This window comes from Kogia breviceps, chromosome 8 (genome assembly GCF_026419965.1).
Source record: "Kogia breviceps isolate mKogBre1 chromosome 8, mKogBre1 haplotype 1, whole genome shotgun sequence".
Classification (NCBI taxonomy): domain Eukaryota; kingdom Metazoa; phylum Chordata; class Mammalia; order Artiodactyla; family Physeteridae; genus Kogia; species Kogia breviceps.
The window spans coordinates 116,406,991-116,432,619 of record NC_081317.1 but is presented as its reverse complement, the minus strand read 5'-3'; the positions used below and the strand labels follow the sequence as shown (position 1 = coordinate 116,432,619).

At 40.3% G+C, this 25,629-nt stretch overlaps 1 protein-coding gene across 10 annotated transcripts in view; it reads right to left on the bottom strand.

Moving 5' to 3' along the window:
* NEK1 (NIMA related kinase 1) overlaps positions 1 to 25,629 on the bottom strand; it is a 218,232-nt gene that overhangs the window by 163,591 nt on the left and 29,012 nt on the right. For all 10 annotated transcript variants that reach the window (XM_067040071.1, XM_067040068.1, XM_067040065.1 and 7 more), the window contains 3 exons: positions 18,581 to 18,729; positions 17,820 to 17,916; positions 12,020 to 12,117 (listed from right to left, as the gene is read on the bottom strand). In XM_067040071.1, the coding sequence (XP_066896172.1) occupies positions 12,020 to 12,117; positions 17,820 to 17,916; positions 18,581 to 18,697 (312 nt within the window). In that variant the 5' untranslated portion in view covers positions 18,698 to 18,729. The remainder of the gene's footprint in view (positions 1 to 12,019; positions 12,118 to 17,819; positions 17,917 to 18,580; positions 18,730 to 25,629) is intronic.

Here is a 25,629-nt window from a genome sequence, read left to right as displayed (position 1 = left end):
GTGTGCATGGAACATTCTCCAGAATAGATCACATCTTGGGTCACAAATCAAGCCTCAGTAAATTTAGAAAACTGAAATCATATCAAGCGTCTTTTCTCACCACAGTGCTATGAAATTAGAAATGAATCACAGGGAAAACAATGTATAAAACACAAACACATGGAGGCTAAACAATACGTTACTAAGTAACCAAGAGATCACTGAAGAAATCAAAGAGGAAATCAAAAAATACCTAGAGACAAATGACAATGAAAGCACAATGATCCAAAACCTATGGGATGCAGCAAAAGCAGTTCTAAGAGGGAAGTTTATAGCTATACAAGCCTACCTCAAGAAACAAGAAACATCTCAAATAAACAATCTAACCTTACACCTAAAGGACCTACAGAAAGAAGAACAAACAAAACCCAAAGTTAGCAGAAGGAAAGAAATTGTAAAGATCAGATCAGAAATAAATGAAATAGAAACAAAGAAAACAATGCAAAGATCAATACAACTAAAAGCTGGTTCTTTGAGAAGATAAACAAAATTGATAAACCATTAGCCAGACTCATCAAGAAAAAGAGGGAGAAGACTGAAAACAATAAAATTAGATATGAAAAAGGAGAAGTTACAACATACACCGTAGAAATACAAAGCATCCTAAGAGACTACTTACTACAAGCAACTCTATGCCAATAAAATGGACAACCTGGAAGAAATGGACAAATTCTTAGAAAGGTATAACCTTCCAAGACTGAACCAGGAAGAAACAGAAAATATCAACAGACCAACCCCAAGTAATGAAATTGAAACTGTGATTAAAAATCTTCCAAAAACAACAACAACAAAATCTTCCAACAAACAAAAGTCCAGGACCAGATGGCTTCACAGGTGAATTCTATCAAACATTTAGAGAAGAGCTAACACCCATCCTTCTCAAACTCTTCCAAAAAATTGCAGAGGAAGGAACACTCCCAAACTCATTCTATGAGGCCACCATCACCCTGATACCAAAACCAGACAAAGATACTACAAAAAAAGGAAATTATAGACCAATAACACTGATGAATATAGATACAAAAATCCTCAACAAAATACTAGCAAACAGAATCCAACAACAGATTAAAAGGATCATACACGATGATCAAGTGGGATTTATCTCAGGGATGCAAGGATTCTTCAATATATGCAAATCAATCAATGTGATACACCATATTAACAAAGTGAAGAATAAAAACCATATGATCATCTCAATAGATGCAGAAAAAGTTTTTGACAAAATTCAACACCAATTTATGATAAAAACTCTCCAGAAAGTGAGCACAGAGGGAACCTAATGCAACATAATAAAGGCCATATAGGACAAACCCACAGCAAACATCATTCTCAATGGTGAAAAGCTGAAAGCATTTCCTCTAAGATCAGGAACAAGACAAGGATGTCCATTCTCACCACTATGATTCAACAGTTTTGCAAGTCCTAGCCACGGCAATCAGAAAGAAATAGAAGGAATACAAATCGGAAAAGAAAAAGTAAAACTGTCCCTGTTTGCAGATGACATGATACTATACATAGAGAATCCTAAAAATGCCACCAGAATACTACTAGAGCTAATCAATGAATTTGGTAAAGTTGCAGGATACAAAATCAATGCACAGAAATCTCTGGCATTCTTATACACTAATGATGAAAAATCTGAAAGAGAAATTACGTAAACACTCCCATTTACCACTGCAACAAAAGGAATAAAATACCTAGGAACAAACCTACCTAGGGAGAAAAAAGACCTGTATGCAGAAAACTATAAGACACTGATGAAAGAAATTAAAGATGATACCAACAGATGGAGAGATATACCATGTTCTTGCATTGGAAGAATCAATATTGTGAAAATGACTCTACTACCCAAAGCAATCTTCAGATTCAATGCAATCCCTATCAAATTACCAATGGCATTTTTTACTGAAGTAGAACAAATCATCTTAAAATTTGTATGGAGACAGAAAAGACCCTGAATAGCCAAAGCAATCTTGTGGGAAAAAAACAGAGCTGGAGGAATCAGACTCCCTGACTTCAGACTATACTACAAAGCTACAGTAATCAAGACAATATGTTACTGGCACAAAAACAGAAACATAGATCAATGAAACAAGATAGAAAGCCCAGAGATAAAACCCCACACCTATGGTCAACTAATCTATGACAAAGGAGGCAAGGATATACAATGGAGAAAAGACAGCCTCTTCAATAAGTGGTGCTGGGAAAACTGGACAGCTACATGTAAAAGAATGAAATTAGAACACTCCCTAACACCAAACACAAAAATAAACTCAAAATGGCTTAGAGACCTAAATGTAAGACCAGACACTATAAAACTCTTAGAAGAAAACATAGGAAGAACACTCTTTGACATAAATCACAGAAAGATCTTTTTTGATCCACCTCCTAGAGTAACGGAAATAAAAACGAAAGTAAACAAATGGGACCTAATGAAACTTCAAAGCTTTTGCACAGCAAAGGAAACCATAAACAAGATGAAAAGACAACCCTCAGAATGGGAGAAAATGTTTACAAATGAATCAATGGACAAAGGATTAATCTCTAAAATATATAAACAGCTCATGCAGCTCAACATTAAAGAAACAAACAACCCAATCCAAAAATGGGCAGAAGACCTAAATAGACATTTCTCCAAAGCAGACATACAGATGGCCAAGAAGCACATGAAAAGCTGCTCAACATCACTAATTATTAGAGAAATGCAAATCAAAACTACAATGAGGTATCACCTCACACCAGTTAGAATGGGCATCATCAGAAAATACACAAACAACAAATGCTGGAGAGGGTGTGGAGAAAAGGGAACCCTCTTGCACTGTTGGTGGGAATGTAAATTGATACAGCCACTATGGAGAACAGTACGGAAGTTCCTTAAAAAACTAAAAATAGAATTACCTTATGATCCAGCAATGCCACTACTGGGCATATGCCCAGAGAAAACCATAATTCAAAAAGACACATGCACCCCAATGTTCACTGCAGTACTATTTACAACAGCCAGGTCATGGAAGCAACCTAAATGCCCATCAACAGACGAATGGATAAAGAAGATGTGGTACATAAATACAACGGAATATTACTTAGCCATAAAAAGGAACAAAATTGGGTCATTTGTTGAGACATGGATGGATCTAGAGACTGTCATACAGGGTGAAGTCAGAAAAAGAAAAACAAATATAGTATATTAATGCATGTATGTGGAACCTAGAAAAATGGTACAGATGAACCGGTTTGCAGGGCAGAAGCTGAGACACAGATGTAGAGAACAAACGTATGGACACCAAGTGGGGGAAAGCTGTGGGAGGTGGGGATGGTGGTGTGATTAATTGGGTGACTGGGATTGACATGTATACACTGATGTGTATAAAACTGCTGACTAATAAGAACCTACGTATAAAAAAGTAAATAAAATTCAAACACAAACAAAAAAGAAACAAAACAAACAAAAAATGTAACCTAAAATTAATTTTTATTAAAATTAAAAAATAGAATAGTGCTGTCTACAGACAAGGGAAAGAGGGGAGTGGGGAGAACAACTCCCACTCCGGTCTTTTTGTAAAAAACAACCCTCTTGGTTTAGTTCAGTAGGTATTTACTGAGGACTACACAAATTTCAAGTTCCTTTCCATATTCACATAAGGCGCTGTAAGTAGAAAAATTAAATATAGTTCTCTGAGTTCGTTCATACAGTGGTAGAAATACACTTTTAGACAAATACCTAATAAAATGCACAAGTCTGTGCTCCCTCTGTCCGACTAGTTCAGCCTGTCTTACATCAGTGCTGGAGGGGAGGGAAGGCCATTAAATTACAGGCCTGCTTCTAACCGCTGCTCCTCTTCACTTCCTTGTACACATAAGCTCACATTAATATTTACAAAATAATGTTGGGATAATGGCATTCTCTTGCTCAAAAGAGAATGTCCCGGGCTTCCCTGGTGGCACAGTGGTTAAGAATCTGCCTGCCAATGCAGGGAACACAGGGTCGAGCCGTGGTCCTGGAAGATCCCACATGCCATGGAGCAACTAAGCCCATGTGCCACAACCACTGAGTCTGCGCTCTAGAGCCCTCGAGCCACAACTACTGAGTCCGCATGCTACAACTACTGAAGCCCGCATGCCTAAAGCCCATGCTTCACAACAAGAGAAGCCACTGCAATGAAAAGCCCTCACACTGCAAGAGAAGCCACTGCAATGAGAAGCCCGCACACTGCAAGGAAGAGTAGCCCCCACTCACCGCAACTAGAGAGAGCCCGCATGCAGCAATGAAGACCCAATGCAGCCAAAAATAAATAAATAAAATAAATTTAAAACAAACAAACAAACAAACAAAAAAACCTCTGCTCCTTTACATCTCTGTCCTACTTCTTTTGGTTGCTGATGTCACCAAATTACATCTTTGTACAATTACATCATTATTTGTATGTTTCAAAATGAAAAATTAATAATTTTTTAAAGTGCATTAGTCTCTTAAATCATGTAGAAAAACAAAATGGGGAGTTACAAACCAGTTACAATAATACCAGCTTTTAGACTAGTAATTGCTTTTTAAAAAATTTATTAGTCACAAATCATGTAGAAAAAGGGGAGTCACAAACCACTGTTGTCACAATTCTAGCTTTTATAACTGCCTGTGTATTTACCTTTACTGAGCTCTCCATTTCTCCACATGGCTTCAAGCCACTGTCTAGTGTCCCTTCCTTTCAATCTGCAAGACTCCATTTAGCACTTCTTTCAGTGCAACTCTAGTAGTAACAAATAGCTTCAGCTTTTGTTTATCTGGAAATGTCTCTCATTTCTGAAGGACAATTTTGCCAGACATAGGACCCCTGGTTGATAGCTTTTCTTCTTTTAGCACTTTGAATAAGTCAGCCCAGTGTTTTCTGGCCTCTAAAGTTTCCACTGAGAAATCTGCTGGAAATCTTACTGACGATTCCTTGTATGTGATGAGCCACTTCCCTCTTGCTGATTTCAAGATTCTGTGGCTTTCAACAGTTAGGTTATAGTGTGTCTGGGTGTGGGTCTCCTTGATTTCATCCTACTTGGAGTTCATTGAGTTTCTCGGATGTTTATATGCATGTCTTTCATCAAGTTTGGGAAGTTTTCAGCCACTAACGCTTCAAATACTCTGTCCGTCCTTCTCTCCCTCTTCTCCTTCCCATGATGCACATGTTGGTCTGTGTGACAATGTCCCACAGGTCCCTTAAGCTCTGTTCATTTTTCTTCAATGTTTTATCTTTCTGTTACTCAGACTCAATAATTTCCATTGTCCTAGCTTCAAATTCACTGAGTCGTCTTCTTCAGGAAAGGTTCAAATCTGCCTTTGAATCTCTCTAATGAATTCTTCATTTTACTTATTTTATTTTCCAGCTCCAGACTTTCTTTTTTGGTTTCTTTTTAGATTTTCTATCTCCTTATTGATATTTCTGTTTTATTCGTATAGTTCTTTTTACTTTCTCCATGTCTTCTTTTAGCTTTGAGCCTCTTTAAGACAGCTGTAATTTTTATTTTCTTTTTGCTGTACGCGGGCCTCTCACTGTTGTGGCCTCTCCCGTTGCAGAGCACAGGCTCCAGACACGCAGGCCCAGCAGCCATGGCTCACGGGCCCAGCCGCTCCACGGCATGTGGGATCTTCCCGGACCGGGGCACAAACCCATATCCCCTGCATTGGCAGGCGGACTCTCAACCACTGCGCCACCAGGGAAGCCCAAGGCGGTTGTTTTTAACTCTTTGTTTAGTACATCTGCCATCAGATCTTTTTCATGGACAGTTCCTGTTAGTTTATTTATTTTTTCCTATGAATGAGTTATACCTTCCTGTTTCTTCTTCTTTGTTTTTGGTGGAAAGTAGTCATTTGAATCTAAAAATGCGGTACCTCTGGAAATCAGATTCTTCTCCTTCCCCAACGTTTGCTATTTTTTTTGTTTCTGTTTTTGTTGATTGTTGTACGTTGTCTCTGAGCCAAGATCAGCCTGAGGCACAAACTTAAAACCCTCTCAGGTCTTTTCTGAGTCTGCATGTTTCTCTGGATATGCATGGTGACTTTTGAATTTCCCTCAGATCCGTGGTTGCTTTGAACGCCTTAAGTTTTTAACATCTGGCTCCCCAAAGTGGGGAGGAACAATAACAATGGCTGCCCACCTCTTTCCCCCCAGATCTGAAGTAGCCATCAACAATCAGAGCACAGATCCCTGACACGTGGAGGACAGGGACCTGTTTGCCCACCCTGGTTCCCACAAGATGCATGCAAGCTGCTTCTGGGATGCATGCACAGCTGGATGTCTCAGTGCTGGGACGTGGGGGATGAGTAGCCCCTGCTACCTAACTAAGAGGTGAAACTGACTGAAATTAAACACAATTTACTATCCAAGCCTTCCCCTGGAAGTTGCAAAGCTTCAAGAGATTCCAGAGACCCAAAATAGTTATATCAGATAGATTTTGCCACTGTCTTGTTGTACAGGTGGGCAGATAGATTCCTAGTGTTTGCTACTCTACTATCCTCCCAGAATCTTCTCCATCTGTATTTATTTTAAAATACTTTATCTCTTTGATTAAATAGGTAACCAAATATTACTTTTCAGGTACCCCAAACCGTCTCTTAATCAAGTGACCAAATTTCTGACAACTCTGTAATCTTTCCTTCCCAAGATTAGATCCTAAATTTAGGAAAAATAAAATAAAAATTCTAGGCTACCTCTCACCATATGTATTAGTTAGCACAACATTTTTACAAGAGCTGCATGGGACGACTTAACCAAATCAACAAAGATGCTCAGCATTTTCTAGGTTAAGTTTGTATACATAAAATATTATTAATATAAATATTTCAGAAAATGCATGCTTTATGGGAGGTCCCACAGACTTGTCAATGACTTTGCTGTCCGTTTTTACCCTTAGGAAAAATACTCGTCAAGCCCGTAACAAATACCCCTATGGAGAACTGTACTCTATTATTGGTTACTGTAAGAAATTAACTACAGCCTTTCAGTCTCATTATCAAACAGGCCTTTGCTTCCTGATGACCAGAAGGCCACCGGAAAGGGCTGTACTAGGAACAATGAACTACTGGCACCTCAGAAAACACTCTCTTGAGTACAGGCTTCTGAGCTGACACTGCTGATGCTGAACAATGGACTGAATCAATATTCCTAAGGCTTTTTCAGTCCAGAAGCTGATATACCTCATAAAAGCACTCACCCAAAACCCAGCATGATAAGAAGTACTAGGACTGAATGAACTGAATTAAATGAAATTTAATTGTGTTTATTTGTTTGGAATACAACTGGTATTATACATATATTTTTAATGTTCCATCCTTCTATAGTTAATGAACATACGAAGTCCTCTTCTTTCTCTTAAGCTATCTCTACACTCAGTTTAGGAAATTATGCTTTTCTAGACTGAAATATAACATCTTAAAATGATTACCTGCTTCTCACTGACCCATTCAGAATTCAGAAATAGTTTTACTGAGTTTTACTTTTCAGTAATATTGTAATTTTCATTGGTTCAATAAGAATGTACACTCCTTTTTACCAGAATATAACTACACAAATCAATTGTGCAACCAAAGCCATACCTGGACTGTCTTATGTGAGGATGATTTTCATTCAATCAGTTATGACAAGCCTGCTGCCAACAAATACACACAGAGCCAATCCCTACATTGTGCCACCAGGGAACTGGCCTAGTGCCTGACTTACAAGGTCTCAGCATCACAGGTGGCAAGGTCATTCAGTAGTAGCCAAAAACCTTGGCAAATCTGAAAACCCTCAAGAAGAAAGAAAATCACCCAAATTTATAGGTACTCCAGGTGAAATTTGGTGGAAAATGTACTGGGCTTGGTTTCCTGGCCTTGGGATAGAAGAACAAATAATATTTTAAAAAATCCAATCTAAGATTCCTTATGAAAACTTCTGTACAGAAATCAATTCTGTGGCCTTAGTAGCTGCATAGTTGCTCAATTCTATAAGGCTCTGGATTTTCAGAGCAAACTCAAGGAAGTCTATATGCCTAATTAACACTCTGACTGCACCTAAATATTAGGGCCAACCCTACGAGACCAGACTTTCTTTTAAAAGAACATACATTTGGAAATTATCAGGAGAGGGGACTATCAGAAAATTTATCCAACACTTAGAAATAAGCCAAAAATAGTCAATGGCACATCTTTTTAATATCTACATGGGGAAAGGCCATCCAAGGATTTTTCAGCAGAATGTACTTACTTCATATCATTGTTTACTACTGATTAAAAGTCACAGACTTAGTCAACTTGCTTCCTAACTTGACGAGGATTTTTTCTAGTAAAGACGCAAACAAGAAAGTATCACTGAAGAGAATGTCTTGAGCAGCTAGATAATTTTCTCGTCTCACACATCTCTGCTCCCACTTCCATTCTAGAGATGGAAAAAAACAATCTCAGACTGATTTCAACCTACAGCCTACAGCAAAAATGGCCTCTGACCTCTGTTTTCCTGCTTCAAAGCACAGAGAGTAGCAGGTTGTTTTTGCGTAAATAATTACCATTTTAAATAGGCTAACAAAACTTGTCATTTTGAAGGGTAGGAAAAAATGCTATTAACTTAATAGAAAGACTTGCTAAATTTTTATTGTTTATATGGAATAATCTCAGAGATGGACAAAAAAACTAGAGTAAATCTCCATAATTTCTAGGATTACAAGAAAGATATATGTACACACACACATATATAGCGTTATGTACTAAGAATATTTATCCAACAGAAAAACCAAATCCATAGGGATTCCCTGGTGGCGCAGTGGTTAAGAATCCACCTGCCAATGCAGGGGACACAGGTTCGAGCTCTGGTCCGGGAAGATCCCACATGCTGTGGAGAAACTAAGCCCACGCGCCACAACTACTGCGCCTGTGATCTAGAGCCCGCGAGCCACAACTACTGAGCCCACGTGCCACAACTACTGAAGCCCACGCACCTAGAGCCTGTGCTCCGCAACAAGAGAAGCCACAGCAATGAGAAGCCTGTGCACCACAACTAAGAGTAGTCCCCGCTCGCCGTAACTAGAGAAAGCCCACGTGCAGCAACGAAGACCAAAAATAGATAAATTAATAAATTAATTTAAAAAACAAAACTAAACTAAATCCATAGATTATCAATGTACTTTACAGTATAATGTTATGGAATTTAACAGTAAGAATTTTAAAGTCCAAAAGAGACAAAATAATAAAAATAAACACAAGCAATGGAATATATCAGATAAAACTGTAATAAAAAAATAGCACCGGGCTTCCCTGGTGGCACAGTGGTTGAGAGCCCGCCTGCCCATGCAGGGGACACGGGTTTGTGCCCCGGTCTGGGAAGATCCCACATGCCGCGGAGCGGCTGGGCCCGTGAGCCGTGGCCGCTAAGCCTGCACGTCTGAAGCCTGTGCTCCACAACGGGAGAAGCCACAGCAGTGAGAGGCCCATGTACCACAAACAAACAAACAAACAAAAAAACCCACTTTGTACACAAACAAACATTACTACCTGACCTTCACCACAACAGTACCTTCGGCTACTTGGTAGGAATATCCCTACTACCGAATGAGGACGTAAAGTCACAAAACAGTTAAGTAACTTGTAAACATAATTACCAAGCTGATAAGTAGGACAAGCACTCAAACCCAAGTCTTCTCACTCCAAATTCTGTGCTCTGCCTAGTAGGCTTAATTGTGGAACAGGAGGTAAGGAAAGCTTGAGGAATATGACACTACCCTACTCGATAGTACTTTTAAAAAAAAATCTTTTAATTAATTAATTTATTTGTTCTTGGCTGTGCTGGGTCTTCATTTCTGTGCGCGGGCTTTCTCTAGCTGCGGCGAGCGGGGGCCACTCTTCATCGCGGTGCGCGGGCCTCTCACTATCGTGGTCCCTCTTGTTGCGGAGCACAGGCTCCAGACACGCAGGCTCAGTAGTTGTGGCTCACGGGCTCAGCTGCTCCGCGGCCTGTGGGATCTTCTGAGACCAGAGCTCGAACCCGTGTCCCCTGCACTGGCAGGCGGATTCTCAACCACTGCGCCACCAGGGAAGCCCTCGATGGTACTTTTAACTCAAGCTCTCATCCTACCATGCCTCCAAGTTGCTGCCAAGACCCGCAAAGTTCCCATCTGTATGACATTACCAATCAGCCGATGAATTGTACCAAGGCGGTGCTACCACAGACGCAGGCTTCCTCGGCACCCTGACATGAGCAGAGTGGGGACTCCGCTCGACAGTCAATCACAACCTGCTCGGGAAACAACTCTAACGTGACATTATTCAGAGTACATTAACAAGGGTGCACGATGCACTAAAGGTGAGGGTAGACTGGGAAGAATCCCATGGGCTATTAGGTCGGAGCGAGAAACAACAGATGTACAGACAGCAAAGCAGATGGATCAGAAACAGTCCTTAGGGGAAAAGTAAAACTGAATAAGATATAATACAACAGGTACACATTTAAAAATACATGTATACAAAACAATGATGGCTATTTTGCAAACACAGACAGAGATATTGAATAAAGACACCGGAAGGGCTGCCTAAGGATAGAGGGGAGTGGAATGGAAATGAGTAGAAAGTGAAAAGAAACAAAGCAAGGGCTTTGCTGGAATGAAATATAATGCACCTCTTAAAACTAATGCAACTCATCTTGGGACTTCCTTGGTGGTCCAGTGGTTAGGACTCCAAGCTTCCATTGCAGGGGGCATGGGTTTGATCCCCGGCTGGGGAACTAAAATCCCGTATATGGCGTGGCCAAAAAAACAAAAAACAAAACCTTATACAGCTGATCTATATGGACCGACATGTCAAAGTAATCAAGATAATTTTTAAGCGACAAAAGCAAGACAGAGCATGGTATGTATACTATCCCATTTCTGAATATGCATGTCTCAGTGTATACACGTGTATGTTCAATATGAAAAAGAAAGCACACCAAACCGAAAGCAGTGGTAATCTCAGGGACAGAACGGCAGGGGAAGACGGCTTTCCATCTCCAAACCTCTGAATAATTTTACAATTTAAGTTTGTAAAAAGAACATTTTATAAACTCTGCTGTTAGATAGGGGTAGGTTTAAACACCAACTGTGATTTGGGGCAAGCTACTTAACCTTAGATTTCTTACCTATTAAACAGAGAAAACTACAGTACACTAATTCATAGGGGGATTTAAGAATTAAAAGAGACAACAAATGCAACACTCCTAGCACAGAGCTCCCTCCATTCTCCTACGTAATAGCCTGCAATTAAAATTAAGGATGGGTGATAATGAGAAATGCAACAGGAATTCAGAGAAAGAAAAGATCATGGAAAATCAGAGTACCTATGGAAAATCTAAAGAAGAGGCTGGGACTTGAGCTGAGTTTTTAAAAAAATGGTAAAATATTAGTAACAGAGAGTCAGGGGTGTGGGGGAGAAGGTACTACCAAAATAAAATAAATAATCATAATAAATACACAGGAAGAAGAATGAGAGGTATAAACCCGTGTCCCAGTGCCAACCACAAAATGAATGCGCGATAAATATCTGGTACATCAATGAAAAAGGGTGCATACTAGGCAACAGGAAACAAGACTGCGTACATAGAATAGCTCATATTTTAGAGATTCTTGAAATCAAAATGAAGACTGGATTTCACGCAGTTGCAGGGCAAGGCTTCTAGAGCTGGAGTTACCGGCAAAGCCACATTCTAAGATAAGGCGGCAGTAAGCCAATTGACAGCACACAGAGTAATCAATCAGCTACCCGCATAAAAATATAGTTACACACACACACACACACACACACACACACGACACAACGTATACGACACACACAGCAGCAACGCCAAAGACGGAAACGAGACGGGATCTGAACTCAGGAGGGAGGTCACGAGAGCGGGAGTAGGCGTCCAGTTAACACTCGTGGTACAAACAAGTGCTGAATGAATTCCCAACAACACTTATGGAGTAAGAGCCAGTCCCCCACGTGCTAACTCACCTGGTCCTCTTGAAACAAAATGCCTTTCTGGGCATTTATGCGTTTAAACAGATCCCCTCCTTCACAGTAATCCATCACTATGTAGAGAGAGCCATTTTCTATAAAATATAAACATTACAGTCCATTTTTTAAAATGTACATCAAAAGCACAGCTACATTAAAGGTACCTTAAGGTTTTCTAAAAAGCAGCAATTAATTAAATACGTTCCAATAACTAAAAACAGAACCAAAAACAGAACCACAGCCAGAAGAATTGAAGTGCAAAGTCAAGGTTTACTGGTCGCACAGACTGTGCGGTAACTTGGGTTAACAGGCAACTCCATCATTAATGACTTTTCTGCCAAGAATACACCATCCCATTATCCACACTGACATAAACATCTCTGAAATATGGACAAAATGCAGACAGATATAGTTGATTTCATTTAATAGATATACTTCCTTAAACGTCAACTATAAAAATCACATTTTTCCACTCATTTGTCAGAGATGGGTAACCTTGGTTTTTAGCTGACCATTACTTTCCAGCTTTATTTCATCCACTGAATTACCTGTTAAACAGACACAATAACAGATGCTGCGATGAACTGTCAGGACTCAACAGTGAGACAGTCTCTACTCTCCTGGAGCTCTCTTTGTAGTGATATAGAATCTGTGAACGCACATGAAGATGGGGCACTTCCCTAATCACCTGTATGCCTCAGTCCACAGGATAAAAGACTTCCATGACCCTTCCGGTGGTAGATAGGATGAGAAGAACACTTCTAATCCTTCTCTCCGCCCTCACTCTTCCACAGGACTAAGACCACACCACTTCTTCCCGGGTAAGGAAGAGCGGCCGACATCACCTACTACAGCTCAAGAAACAGCCTTCCCAGGGGTCACTCCTCGTGCTGACGGCCGTGCTCCCGGCACCTCGGGTGGCGGTCTTGTCACTCGCAGTGCTCACATACACCTCGGATACACTGCTCCCAATGTGCCCGGGTGGGAACCTACATGAATGAGCTGATTAAGAATCTGCATAACTCTTTACAATTGATACGAAAAGACCATCCAAATACACATGTGAGAAATCACTGTGCAAAAAAAAAAACCCCAGAAAACCGTACAATCTACTACTTATGAAAAATATGTATAGAATGTCACCATTTACATAGCATGAGAAACAAAAAGCAAAACAAAAAAGTACCGTGTGCTATGATTTTATGTATGCTTATTAACGCTTAAAACGTTTCTGGAGGGAAACTCAAGATAGTGGTAAAACAGTGGGTACCTCCAGGAGGGAAAAACAGGTGACTCAAAAATAGAAACAGAAGGCAAATTTTTTACTGTTATGTACCTTTGAATTCTGTACCATCTGCATGTAGCAAAAATTAAATAAAACCATTACAAGATTTTTTAAGAAAGGTGTGTGTATCTGTGTATGAGAGACACAGACAGACAGACACAGATACAGGGAGACAGAGAAGGTTAAACAGGACCTGGGAAAGGAAATGGAGAAGCAATCCTGAAGAAAAATATCTGAGCTTTGTTATATTTTTTGCTGTTTAAACATTTATCATTTATTTTGGGATAAGCACTAGTTAAAATGTAAGGTTAAAAGAAAAGTCTTTTCTGCATGAGGGAGATACTAATCTGTTCTGTATTCCTTCGATCATTCAAGCATCTGAGTGCCAACTATGTTCCAGGCACTTTGCACAAGATGCCAGGGATACAGAAATATAAGACATCACCCATGTCACCGATGGGCTCACACAGTACTGAAGAAACACCCTCCAAAAAACCCAACATAATGACCGCCTAGAAACTGCCTGAAATTGAGGCAAAAAGACCGTAAGGCAAGTGACAAAGCCTCAAGGCATGTTAGAAAACGACCGAGAGTTTAAGAGAGGACACGAACCACAACCTCTCAGAGAAGCTCGCACTGCTGGCGGGCTAACCCTGCAATTCTAACACTTTTCTCCCTTCATCGCCTCTCGCTTGAGAAGCTGAAAAAAATCCCAGATTCCCTAATTCCCAGTCTCCCCTACAGTTAGAGGTGGTCACTGACCCCACATCGGTCACTAAGATCTAAGAGGAAATCTGCAGTGGCTTCTGAGAAAGCACTGGCTCGTCTGGTCACAGGAACAGACAAGAGCAAGCTGCTGGAGCTGCCCTTGCCCCTTCTCTTGGCATCTTTTGCACGCAGGTGCTGCCTGGAGTTGCAAAGCATCTTCTCAGGACAAGGAGACAGCATTAGGCTTAAAAACGTGCCTATTAAGGATGTCAGAGTAGAAATCAGAAAGGGCCTAAGCTGCCATATACGCCCTACACACAGGACAGCTCATCTTTAAGACTTCCTGTTAGGTGAGACCATTAAATATCTTTCTCACTTAAGCCAGTACCGGCCAGATTTTCTGTTATCTGCAGCAAAAAGTAATCCGAATTTAGCCTCAAAGGAAAGCTTTCTTCAAGTACATAGAGAAGTTAGCTTTTGGCGACACCAATGGGGAACAAGGTGAACGCCAACACAAGCTCCATAAGTGAGACTGAAAAGCTTCCATCAAAGATATAAAACTACTTTTGCAACAGTAAGAAGTAAAACAAACTAATGAGGTTAAAAAAACACATAGACTGTACGAAAATACAAACAAAAGAATGAAAGCAATTAGAAGGTGATAGCTAGAGACAACTAAAAACAGAGAGCAATATATGACTAACAGTAGAGAAAACAAAACTGTATAACACAGATACCCCAATATACAGTGACACAACACTTTCTCAATAAGATCAAATTTTTTAAAATTTTAAAATGTTAGGAATACAGACCAAAAGTGTCTAATTATAATATTTAATATAATCTAATTATACCTTTATAGACCTGGAAATACTGTTTTCTCCCCACTCTCCAGTTTTACAAAACAATTTTATCCAAATTTTTCACATCTGTCATCAATATAAATGTCTTTTATTGATTCACCTATGTTTTCCCAATACACATGATCTTCATTTCCTTTTAAGTTAACTGAAAGAGAGCACTTTTTAAATCTGTTTATGTTGTCAGTGGAATTTTTTTATGTCCTAATTCCCATACGCATAATATTGGGACTTTAAAAAAATCATCCTAGAGAGTTCATATCCATGATTGTCACAACATAACCATACTGCCTTTTAAGTGACTTTAGAAGACTTACAACAGTATCTAATATCTGCAATTATGACATCAGTATTAAATTTCTTTGATGCCTCTTTTTAAAACTGATTCTGCCTGAGGACCTCTATAAGCACTCAAAACTAACTTAGTGAAGTTTTCTTCCCCCAAACCACTTTGTTATTTAATGTATTTTAAAATTTGAGAGCACATCCTGTAATACAAGAGACTTTATAAGAAAGAATTCATCTGTAAGCTAAAACAACTTTACGACAAATTTTAGAATATTTTTCCTTATTTTAAGGTATATATGGATTTTTTTTAAATAGTGAAACGAAAACTTTCCTGAAACAAAGAAAAACCAGAATCTGCAGGCAGAAGGTACAAAATGTTCCAAGAGAGACAGAATTATTAATACTAAGCCATATTCTGGTGAATTTCAATTCTAAAGAAAGAATCCTTCGAGCATCGAGGAAAGATACAGTAAATTACTTCAAGAGGAGAAGCTTTATGCTGACCTCAAACTTCTCTACAGAAACATTCAATGTCAGAAGACATAATGTGCTTGTAAGGGAAAAGGGGTCATCAAAGATACTTCTTCACGTATAAAAGCATCAGTTAGACACTCTCAGAAATGCAAACAGTAAATGCATTGAGGGAATACAGCATCCATAAGCTCGCCATGAAAAAAAACTGATGAAATCCAAAAAAGTTGGAGATAAATTCAAGTATCTCTGGAAAGGGGTATCTAAGTTATAAAAGAACTAATAATAAGAATTGAATCTGTCTAAATATAGAAACCAAGGCCAAACAACTCTAAGAATTATAATTTCAGAACAAAAGATAATTGTTAAATATTTTTACCCTGTCAAGATGAACAAAAATCAGTGGGGAGGAACTGTAAAGACACTAATTTCCTCACCTTTCAGGGCAGACATTCAAAATAACATCAAAATTTTCACCTTTTTAACCAACTTGCTTATTTTTAAAAATTGAGATTTAAAATGTTCACATATGTAAGTTATTTTTAATCATTTTAAAGAAAAATTAAATATTTGTGTTTCAGAGCTCCCAAAAGCTCTATGAGAAACTAAGAAGTCCAAAGAGCTACATGATTAAAATGAGAAGATGGCTCAGGTGAGGCAGAAACAGGGACCAAATTCTATACCAAATGTATAGAGTCACCAAATGAAACTACATCTTATGAATTTGAGAATGAACTTATAGGCCACGGTTGGAGAGCCTGTGAGAAAAAGGAACTCTCATGTCCTTTAGTCTAAGAACTCCACTCCTAAAAGACTGCCACAGTACACAGACACCTGTGCAAGGACGTCCAGTGCAACACTACCTGTAACAGTGAATCACTAAATACAAGTATCCATAACAGAAAAGAGACTAAACAAATTGTGATACAGCCATAAAGTGCGTCCGATGGAAAACACTACAGATGTTACAAGAAAGTGGTAAAGAATGGGGTGCATCAATACACAGTGACATGGAAAGATAGCCATGAGAGACAAAGTGAAAAGAACTAGATGCAGACATACATAGATACGATCCCACTTGTTGTTAAACGTCGAAGGCTACACACGTATGCTTGTGGCACACAGTCACACAGAAAATACAGTAAAGAATCAATGTGGAATTATTCACGTTGCTAACCCCTGAGAATGAGAAAGAGTGGGAGGAACAGAGAACCTGGGCTCATGCATGTCTGCACTCCTGAGTACACTTACCATGAGCATTTACTCCTTTAAAACTAAATGTCAGTAATAATACAACTTTATTTAAAGAACGTGCTATCTCTTTTGAATCATTCAGATGTTTCTAGGTGAAGCATTCAACATAAATACAAAACGCCGATAGAATATGTGTTGACATACACTCAAACCTTTTGCCTTGAAATAGTAAAATCTTGGTGATGAAAGAAGAAAGAAACTGAAAGGCAGATGCTAAGGGAAAGATAGATAAAGGGAATTCAAGGTCCTGAGAAAGAAGAGGTGGTTAACACTGTACCCTTTCACATGAGCTATAAAGTCTCATTTCACTGCCGTCATAAAATAAAGAAACTGAGCACTTTATGGCATAAGGTGTTAATGATCCATATACTTTTTAAAAGTATGTTCTACTTTACTAGATACCAAGTTTATTTGGGAACAAGGATACTTTAATTCAGCTGCTGAAACTGGTATGTAACGCGACCCTGAAATGGTCATTTACACTATCTTTTACTTTCAATCTAGATTATCTTTCTATTTTGCAACTGACAGAGATTTATGATACTGGGAATGACTTCAATAAACCACCTCTTCCTGCCTTTAGAGAAGCTTTGTCTTATCTTAGTTCCTGCATTACCAAACATGATGGTAGATATTTCCAAAACAGCAATACTTTATAGTATTTTAAGAACCTGAGAACACTCTCAAGCAGGATACTTTCTAAAATCAGAACATTTTCTCAGTGGCAGTGGTGGTAGCACTTACAAGAAGTTAAGTTTAAAAGGTGTAAATGACTGTTCCTTCTACGTCTAAAATGCATGTGTATTGAAGCAGAAATGATATACTTTTGTTCCTGAGAATAATTCACAAAAAGACCCTTAAAAGGGAAGTATACAACAGCTGTCGTAAGGCTTAGGAGTTCTTCTGACCGCTCTTGCAAAATTTATCTGACCTTCAAATGATTCTCTATACTGGACAATATTTGGATGCTTCATGTTTGCCAGCACTGCAACTTCTCTCCTTGATTCTTCCCTTTCTTTACCGGACATCTTAAATAGAAGCAAAAAAGAAAATAGTAAATTAAGTAAATAAACAACATAATAGTCCATCAAAAAGAGAGTGGTTAAAAATAATGCTACCGGGACTTCCCTGGTAGCGCGGTGGACAAGACTCCACACTTCCAATGCAGGGAGCCTGGGTTCAAACCCTGGTCAGGGAGCTAGATGCCACACGCATGCCGCAACTAAGGAGCCCGCAAGCCACAACTAAGGAGCCCGCAAGCTGCAACTAAGGGGCCCGCCTGCCGCAACTAAGACCCGGCACAACCGAATAAATAAATTAATATTTAAAAAATAATAATAATAATGCTACCAATGAAGCACAGCCCAAATACTAAAATATAGCTAGAATACTAAAATATAGCTAAAATATAGCTAAAGAATAAGTTGAAGGCACAAATATAACAAAAACATTTTAAGATGTTCAAACCAGATTAAGTCACAGAACAGTAGGTGAAGTTTCTTTTTTAAACACATAAACATGAGCACACATCACAGAAAAAAATCTGAAAGGATTTACACACTCTTCTGAAATTAGTGGTTCTCTCTGCGATTACAGCAGTCTTTCACTTTAGGTCATGCATTGCCATATTTTTTTTTACTTTCTCTTGTAACCATACTTCTACTTGGATGACCAAACAAAAAATATACTTACACTTGAGATGTTAATTTCTTTGATAACATACTGTCTGCCATCTTCTAGAGATTTAACAAGAATGGCTTTCCCAAATGAACCTTCTCCAATCTTCTGTACTCTAACATACTTCTCCATGGTTCTTTTTCTAAGGCATCTTAACAGATAGGCTAGATATTTAAAAAAAAAGAGTGACAGTTAATAGAAATAAAGCATGTCATCTAAAACAATTATAATATTTAATTCAAATTCTATTCCTCAGTGATTTGCTTACTTAAAAAAAGATATATAAAATCTTACTGAAGGTTAAATAAACTTTACCTCAGTTTTAGTCATGCAACCTAGAGATAGCTAAAAAGAGAAAACCAGTGACATTTCAATCTTATAAGAATACTTTGGAAAGTCAAATACTGTACATACTTAATGGAGGAAGAAGCAAGCGTTTTCCTACATGAACTAATTAATTAGCAGCATTACTTTACTACCTGCAATAAGAATACAAGCTTAGCAAGACTATTTCCCAGTTATTTAACTAATCCTCTCTTATTAGACATTTAAGCTGCTTACAGCGTTTGCTATTATAAAAAAAACTTCAGATTAAATTTCTGTACATACATTTTTATGTACTCATTATAAAGATTTCCTTAGTACACACTGTGAGTTCAAAGAATATGCACATGTTAAAGCTTTCAAAGACACTGCTTGTCTTACAGAAACGCTTACTAGCTTGCATTCTGACCAGCAGTGAATAAAAGTGCCTGTTCCTACGTACTCTTTTAACAGTGGTTATTACTTATTAAAATCTTTCAGGGGGCTTCCCTGGTGGCGTAGTGGTTGGGGGTCCGCCTGCCGGTGCGGGGGACGTGGGCTCGTGCCCCGGTCCGGGAGGATCCCACGTGCCGCGGAGCGGCTGGGCCCGTGAGCCGTGGCCGCTGAGCCCGCGCGTCCGGAGTCTGTGCTCCGCGACGGGAGAGGCCACAGCGGTGAGAGGCCCGCGTACCGCAAAAAAAAAAAAAAAAAAAAAATCTTTCAGAGGCAATAAAGGGTTAGTAGTCAAAGAGCACTAAAACCTAAGAGTCAGAGAGCCTAGGTTTAAATCCTGGCCTTAGCACGCACTTATTTGCTATTTGACCCTGGACGAGTTACTTACCTTCAAGTGGCACAGTTTGTTCATCGGTACAATGTGGCCAACAACAGGACCCGCTTATAGAGCGGCTGGGAGGGTTCGCCAATTTCGTTAGCGTCTGGAGAACGAGCACTGTGTCACAGTCTGTTCTTACTGTTAGTCATTACGCTGGATGGGGGAAGTAGTGTCTCGCATTTTTTTTAAGTTCCTTTGCTTACCAATGAATCTGAAAAGTTCTTCCACATTTCTGAACTGTTGCATTTCTTCTCTTTTGAACTATTCATTCAGGTTCTTTGTCCATTTTCTACTGGGATAGTCTTTATTGCTTTTTAATTGAAGTATAGTTGGTTACAATACTGTGTAAATTTCAGGTACACAACAAAGTATTCCAGATACATGTATATTTTCAGATTCTCTTCCATTTATAGGTGTTTACAAGATTAGGAATATAGTTCCCTGTGCTATACAGTAGGTCCTTGTTGTTTATCTCTTTTGTATACAGTAGCTTGTATCTGCTAATCCCAAACTCTTAATTTGTCCCTGCCACCCGTTTCCCCTTTGGTAACCAAAATTTTGTTTTCTATGTCTGTGAGTCTATTTCTGTTTTGTCAGTAAGTTCATTTGTATCATTTTTTAAATTCCACACAAGTGATATCTTATGATATTTGTCTCTGTCTTACTTCACTTAGTATGATAATCTCTATGTCCACCCATGTTGCTGCATATGGCGTTATTTCATTCTTTTTAATGGCTGAGTAATATTCTATTGTATATATGGACCGCACCTTCTTTATCCATTCCTCGCTCGATGGACACTTAGGTTGCTTCCATGTCTTGGCTACTGTAAACAGTGCTGCTGTGAACACTGCATCCTCTTTAGAGTTTCTAGTTGCTTGTTACAGTGATCTGCATTTCTATCAATAATCTTTCTTAACTCCTTCAGCATTTTTCGTACCTCCTTTTCTAAATCAGGGTCTGGTAGACTGGAGAGGTCTGTTTCATTGTTTGTCCCTTCGGGGGATTTCTCTGGTTCTTTTACTTGAGAGTAGTTCCTCTGCTTTTTCATTTTAGTTAAATCGCTCTGACTCTAAGAATTTTGGAGAAACAGTTATCTATTGTGGTCTCACAGGGCTGTGTTTGTGTGGGCGTGTCCCTGTGTAGACTGTGTGAGTCCAGTATCTTTGGTGCGAAGGCTGTTTTTAGTGTGGATGCTTGCCATGTCTTTCCTCAGGGTGTGCTGGCCCTTGTCCCCTTGATAAGGGGTGTGTCTGGTGTTGTGGTGGCCAGAGCCTGCAGTGGATACTGCGTGGGGCCTCTTCTCTGCCCTGTAGTTGTCACAGCCCTGTCAGGGACAGGGTCGGCTCCTCAGTTGTCACAGTTGAAGACCCCAGATCCAGTTCCGAGCTGCAATACGAGGCATGAGGGACTGGAGCACTAGGAGCCAGGAGCCAGTGTGTACTCCTCCACCAGGACGTGCAACTCTGTGATGCCAACCGTGTGCACACGCACAGAGTTCACTGCTAGTGAACTAGTGCTAGTGCTGCCCTCAGGGGCCACGTCAGGGCCGCTGTGGACGTCGCTCAGGCATGCGTGAGCTGTCCCCAAACCCACGCACCACCACGAGAGCCCGCCACAGCCACAGCCTGGGACCCGCTGTGGGAGGACTGGTGCACGCCCACGAACTGCACCAAGTCCACGGCAGCCAGAGCCATGCCCGCTGTGAGCATGCTGATAACGGGCTGCTAAGGCGGCCCACCCCCCTCCCTTTATGCACTGACAACAGGCTCCTACCGCAGGCCCACACTCCTGCTGTGCGCACCCCCAGTCGTGTCCTGTGCCACACTCCAGGCCCCTCGGGATGTCCCCGCACACCCAACCTGAGTCCCTCCCTGGGTCTGTCTGCTGAAGCCTGAGTTGCAGCACCCAGCGGCTGCACACCCCAGCAGATGCATCACAGGCTAGAGAGTGCAGCGGCACGGCCAAGACTGTCTGAGCTGCACTCTCTCTACCCTGCAGGACAGCAGGCCAGCTTCCACACTGTCCTCTCAAGCCTCTGAAGCTCCCTATCTGTCCCACCAAACCTCCCAGCAGGTAAAGGAGGTTCCCAGAGAGAGGGAACATTTCCTCTTTCACAGCTCCCTTCCAGGGGGCAGGTCCCATCCCAATTCCTCATTTCCCTTTTCCCTTTGTCCTGTTTAATTACTTGGGGATCTTTACTGCAGCTTTGGTTGTATGAGATTTTCTGCTAGCTTTCAGTAGGTATTCCATGAGAATAGTTTCACATATAGATGTATTTTTTAAAATTTATTATTTATTTTTGGCTGTGTTGGGTCTTTGTTGCCGTGCACAGGCTTTCTCTAGTTGCGGCGAGCAGGGGCTACTTTTCATTGCAGTGCACGGGCTTCTCATTGCGGTGGCTTCTCTTGTTGCAGAGCACAGGCTCTAGAGCACAGGCTCAGTAGTTGTGGTGCATGGGCTTAGTTGCTCCGCGGCATGTGGGATCTTCCCGGACCAGGGCTTGAACCTGTGTCCCCTGCATTGGCAGGCAGATTCTTAACCTCTGTGCCACCAGGGAAGTCCCATAGATGTATTTCTGATGTACTTGTGGGAGGAGGTGAGTTCCATATGCCTCTACTCCACCATCTTCAAGTTCATCTTCTTTTCATTAGTTTGTAGAAGCTTCTTTAATGACGATGTTAGCCCTTCTCCAGTGTGAAATTTTTTTGCTTATATGCCATTTGTCTTCAATTTTATTGAAATACAAAATTTTATTTTGACGTGAACAAATTTATTAATGTCTTCCTTATATTTCTGCCATTGGTAGGTATCACACTTAGAAACATACTGTACCAAATACCGTAAGATACTTGATTAAGGTTGCTAACTTCAGCAAGAGTAACTTCAGGAGAGTGGTGGAGACAGAAGTGAGAGTACAATAGGTTAGGTAGTGAAAGCTTAAAAAAGTGAAGGGATGGGGAGGAGGATAGATGGAGGGAGAGGAAGGGAGAGAAAAAGTGTCCGAAAAGCAACCTCTAGCACTGCCAATTGGCAAGATCACACATACTGTGAAGATACATGAATTCACTTTGCTAATCTAAAAATAATAAATATTTAATTTAGGGGGGTGTGGCAAAGATGGCAGAGTAAGAAGACCCTGAGATCACCTCCTCCCACAAACACACCAAAAGTACTATTTAAAGAGCAGCTACCTATAAGAACAACCGGAAGAACAGCAGAAAAGATTTTCTGCGACTGAAGGTACAAAGAAGGACCACAATGGGATGGGTAGGAGTGGTGGAGACCCGGTATAGACAAGACCCACAGCCATGGGCAGGTGACCCACAAAAAGGAGGATAATCACAAATGCAGAGGTGCTCCCCGAGAAGCAAGGGGTTCAAGCCCCACATGAGGCTCCCCAGCCCAGGGCTCCTGCACCAGGTTGATGAGCCCCCGGAATACCTGGCTTTGAAGGCCGGCAGAGCCTGCATACAAGAGAGCCAGAGCGCTGTAGAAAAAAAAGACTCTACTCTTAGAGGGCACACACAAAATCTCACCCACTCTGAGATACAGCTCTGAGAGGCAATAATTTGAAAGAAGCTTATATCAAACCTACTTGCTAATCTTGGAGAGCCCCCTGGAGAGGCAGGAGGGCCACTGGGACTCCCCTGGGGACACAGATGCTCGCAGCAGCCGTTTTTGGAAGTCTGTTCTTCTACAAAGACACTGATGGTGCAAAAGCCATTTTGGAGTCCTCCCTCTAGCCTATTAGCAACAGGAGCTTACCCAACCACTAACCAGATGGCAACAGCCCTGGAGGCCACCCCCTGGGGACCTGTAGTCAGCTACGCTAGTACCCAGCCCCATGCACCAGTGGCAGCCACCATAGGAGGCAGGACCTGACAATCAACCAGGCCACGGGGCAGCCCCACGAAAAAAAAAAAGGGCCCACATAAGGGACACTCCTAGAGCACATAGCTCTTGTGACCAAAGAGGAGTGTGCCACTGGGCCCCCACCATAGGACAACTCCTAAACAAAGCCACTTGTCCAAGATTGGGAAACACAACCAACCTACCTAATTCATAGAAATAAAGACAGATAATTCAGTAAAATGAGGAGACAGGAACACGTACCATAGGAAGAAACAAGACAAAACCCCAGAAGAACTAAGCAAAATGGAGATAAGCAATCTACCCAATGAAGAGTTCAAGGTCATGATCATACAGATGCTCAATAAATTCAGGAGAAAAATGGATGAACACTATTAGAAGTGTGACAAGGAGTTAAAAAACATAAGGAAAAAAACCAACAAATATGAAGAATACCATCACTGAAATAAAAAATACACTAAAAGGAATAAACAGTAGATTAGATGATACAGAGGAACAGATCAGCAAACTGGAAGACAGAGTAGTTGAAATCACCCAGCTGAAGAGAAAAAAGAAAAAATAATTTTTAAAAATGAAGATAGTTTAAGAAACTGCTAAGACAACATCCAATGTGTAACATTAGCATTATAAGGGGTCCCAGGAGAAGAGACAAAGAAAGGGGAAGATAACTTATTTGAAGAAATAATAGCTGAACATTTCCCTAACCTAGGAAAGAAAACATATCCAGGTCCAAGAAGTACAGAGAGTCCCCCAAAAGATAAACCCAAAGAGGTCCACAGCAAGAAACATTAAAATGAAAATGGCAAAAATTAAAGATTAAGACAAAACCTTAAAAGCAGCAAAAGAAGGCTTCCCTGGTGGAGCAGTGGTTAACAGTCTGCCCGCCAATGCAGGGGACATGGGTTCGAGCCCTGGTCCGGGAAGAAGTTTTTTTAAAAAAGCAGCAAAAGAAAAGCAACTAGTTATGGGACTTCCCTGGTTGTCCAGTGGTTAAGACTTCGCCTTTCAATGCAAAGGGTGTGGGTTCGATCCCTGGTCAGGGAGTTAAGATCCCACATGCCTTGCGGCCAAATAAACCAAAACATAAAACAGAAGCAATGTTGTAACAAATTCAAAAAAGACTTTAAAAAATGGTCCATATCAAAAAAATCTTAAAAAAAAAAAGAAAGAAAGAAAGGCAACTAGTTATGTACAAGAGAACTTCCAAAAGATCATCATTTGATCTTTGCAGGCCAGAAGGGAGTAGCATAATACATTCAGAATGATGAAAGGAAAAAGCCTATAACCCAAAATACTCTACCTGGCAAGGCTATCATTCAGATCTGAAGGAGAGATAAAAAGTTTTATAGAAAAGCAAAAGTGAAAAGAGTTCAGTATCATTAAACTGGCTTTACAAGAAATGTACAAAGACTTCTCTAAGTGGAAAAGACCATAACTAGAAATATGAAAATTACAAAAGGAAAAATCTTATTGGTAAAGGCAAACATACTGTAAAAGTAGTAGATAAGCCACTTATAAAGCTAGCAGGAAGGTTAAAAAAGAAAAGTTGTAGAATCATCTATATCCACAATAAGTAGTTAAGGGATACATAAACAAAAAGATGCAAAAAAATGAAGACAAAAACATTCAATTTGGGGGGTAGGGAGAAAAAACACACAATTGTTAGAATGCACTAGGACTTAAGAGATCATCAACTTAAAATAATCATGGTACATACACACACACACACACGTGTGTGTGTGTGTGTGTATGAGAGAGAGAGAGAGAGAGAGGGAGGGAGGGAGGGAGGGAGGGAGGGAGAGACAGTGGGGAGAGAGGGTTAGGGAGGGAAGGGGGTTGTTATATATGAACTTCATGGTAACCACAAACCAAACGTATAATAGATAGATATACAAAAAAGAGAAAGGCATCCAAACATAACACAAGATAGCCATCACGGGAATTCCCTGGCAGTGCAGGGGTTAGGACTTGGCACCTTCACTGCCATGGGCCCAGGTTCAATCCCTGGTCAGGGAAGTAAGATTGCACAGCAAAAAAAAAAAAAAAAGATAGCCAT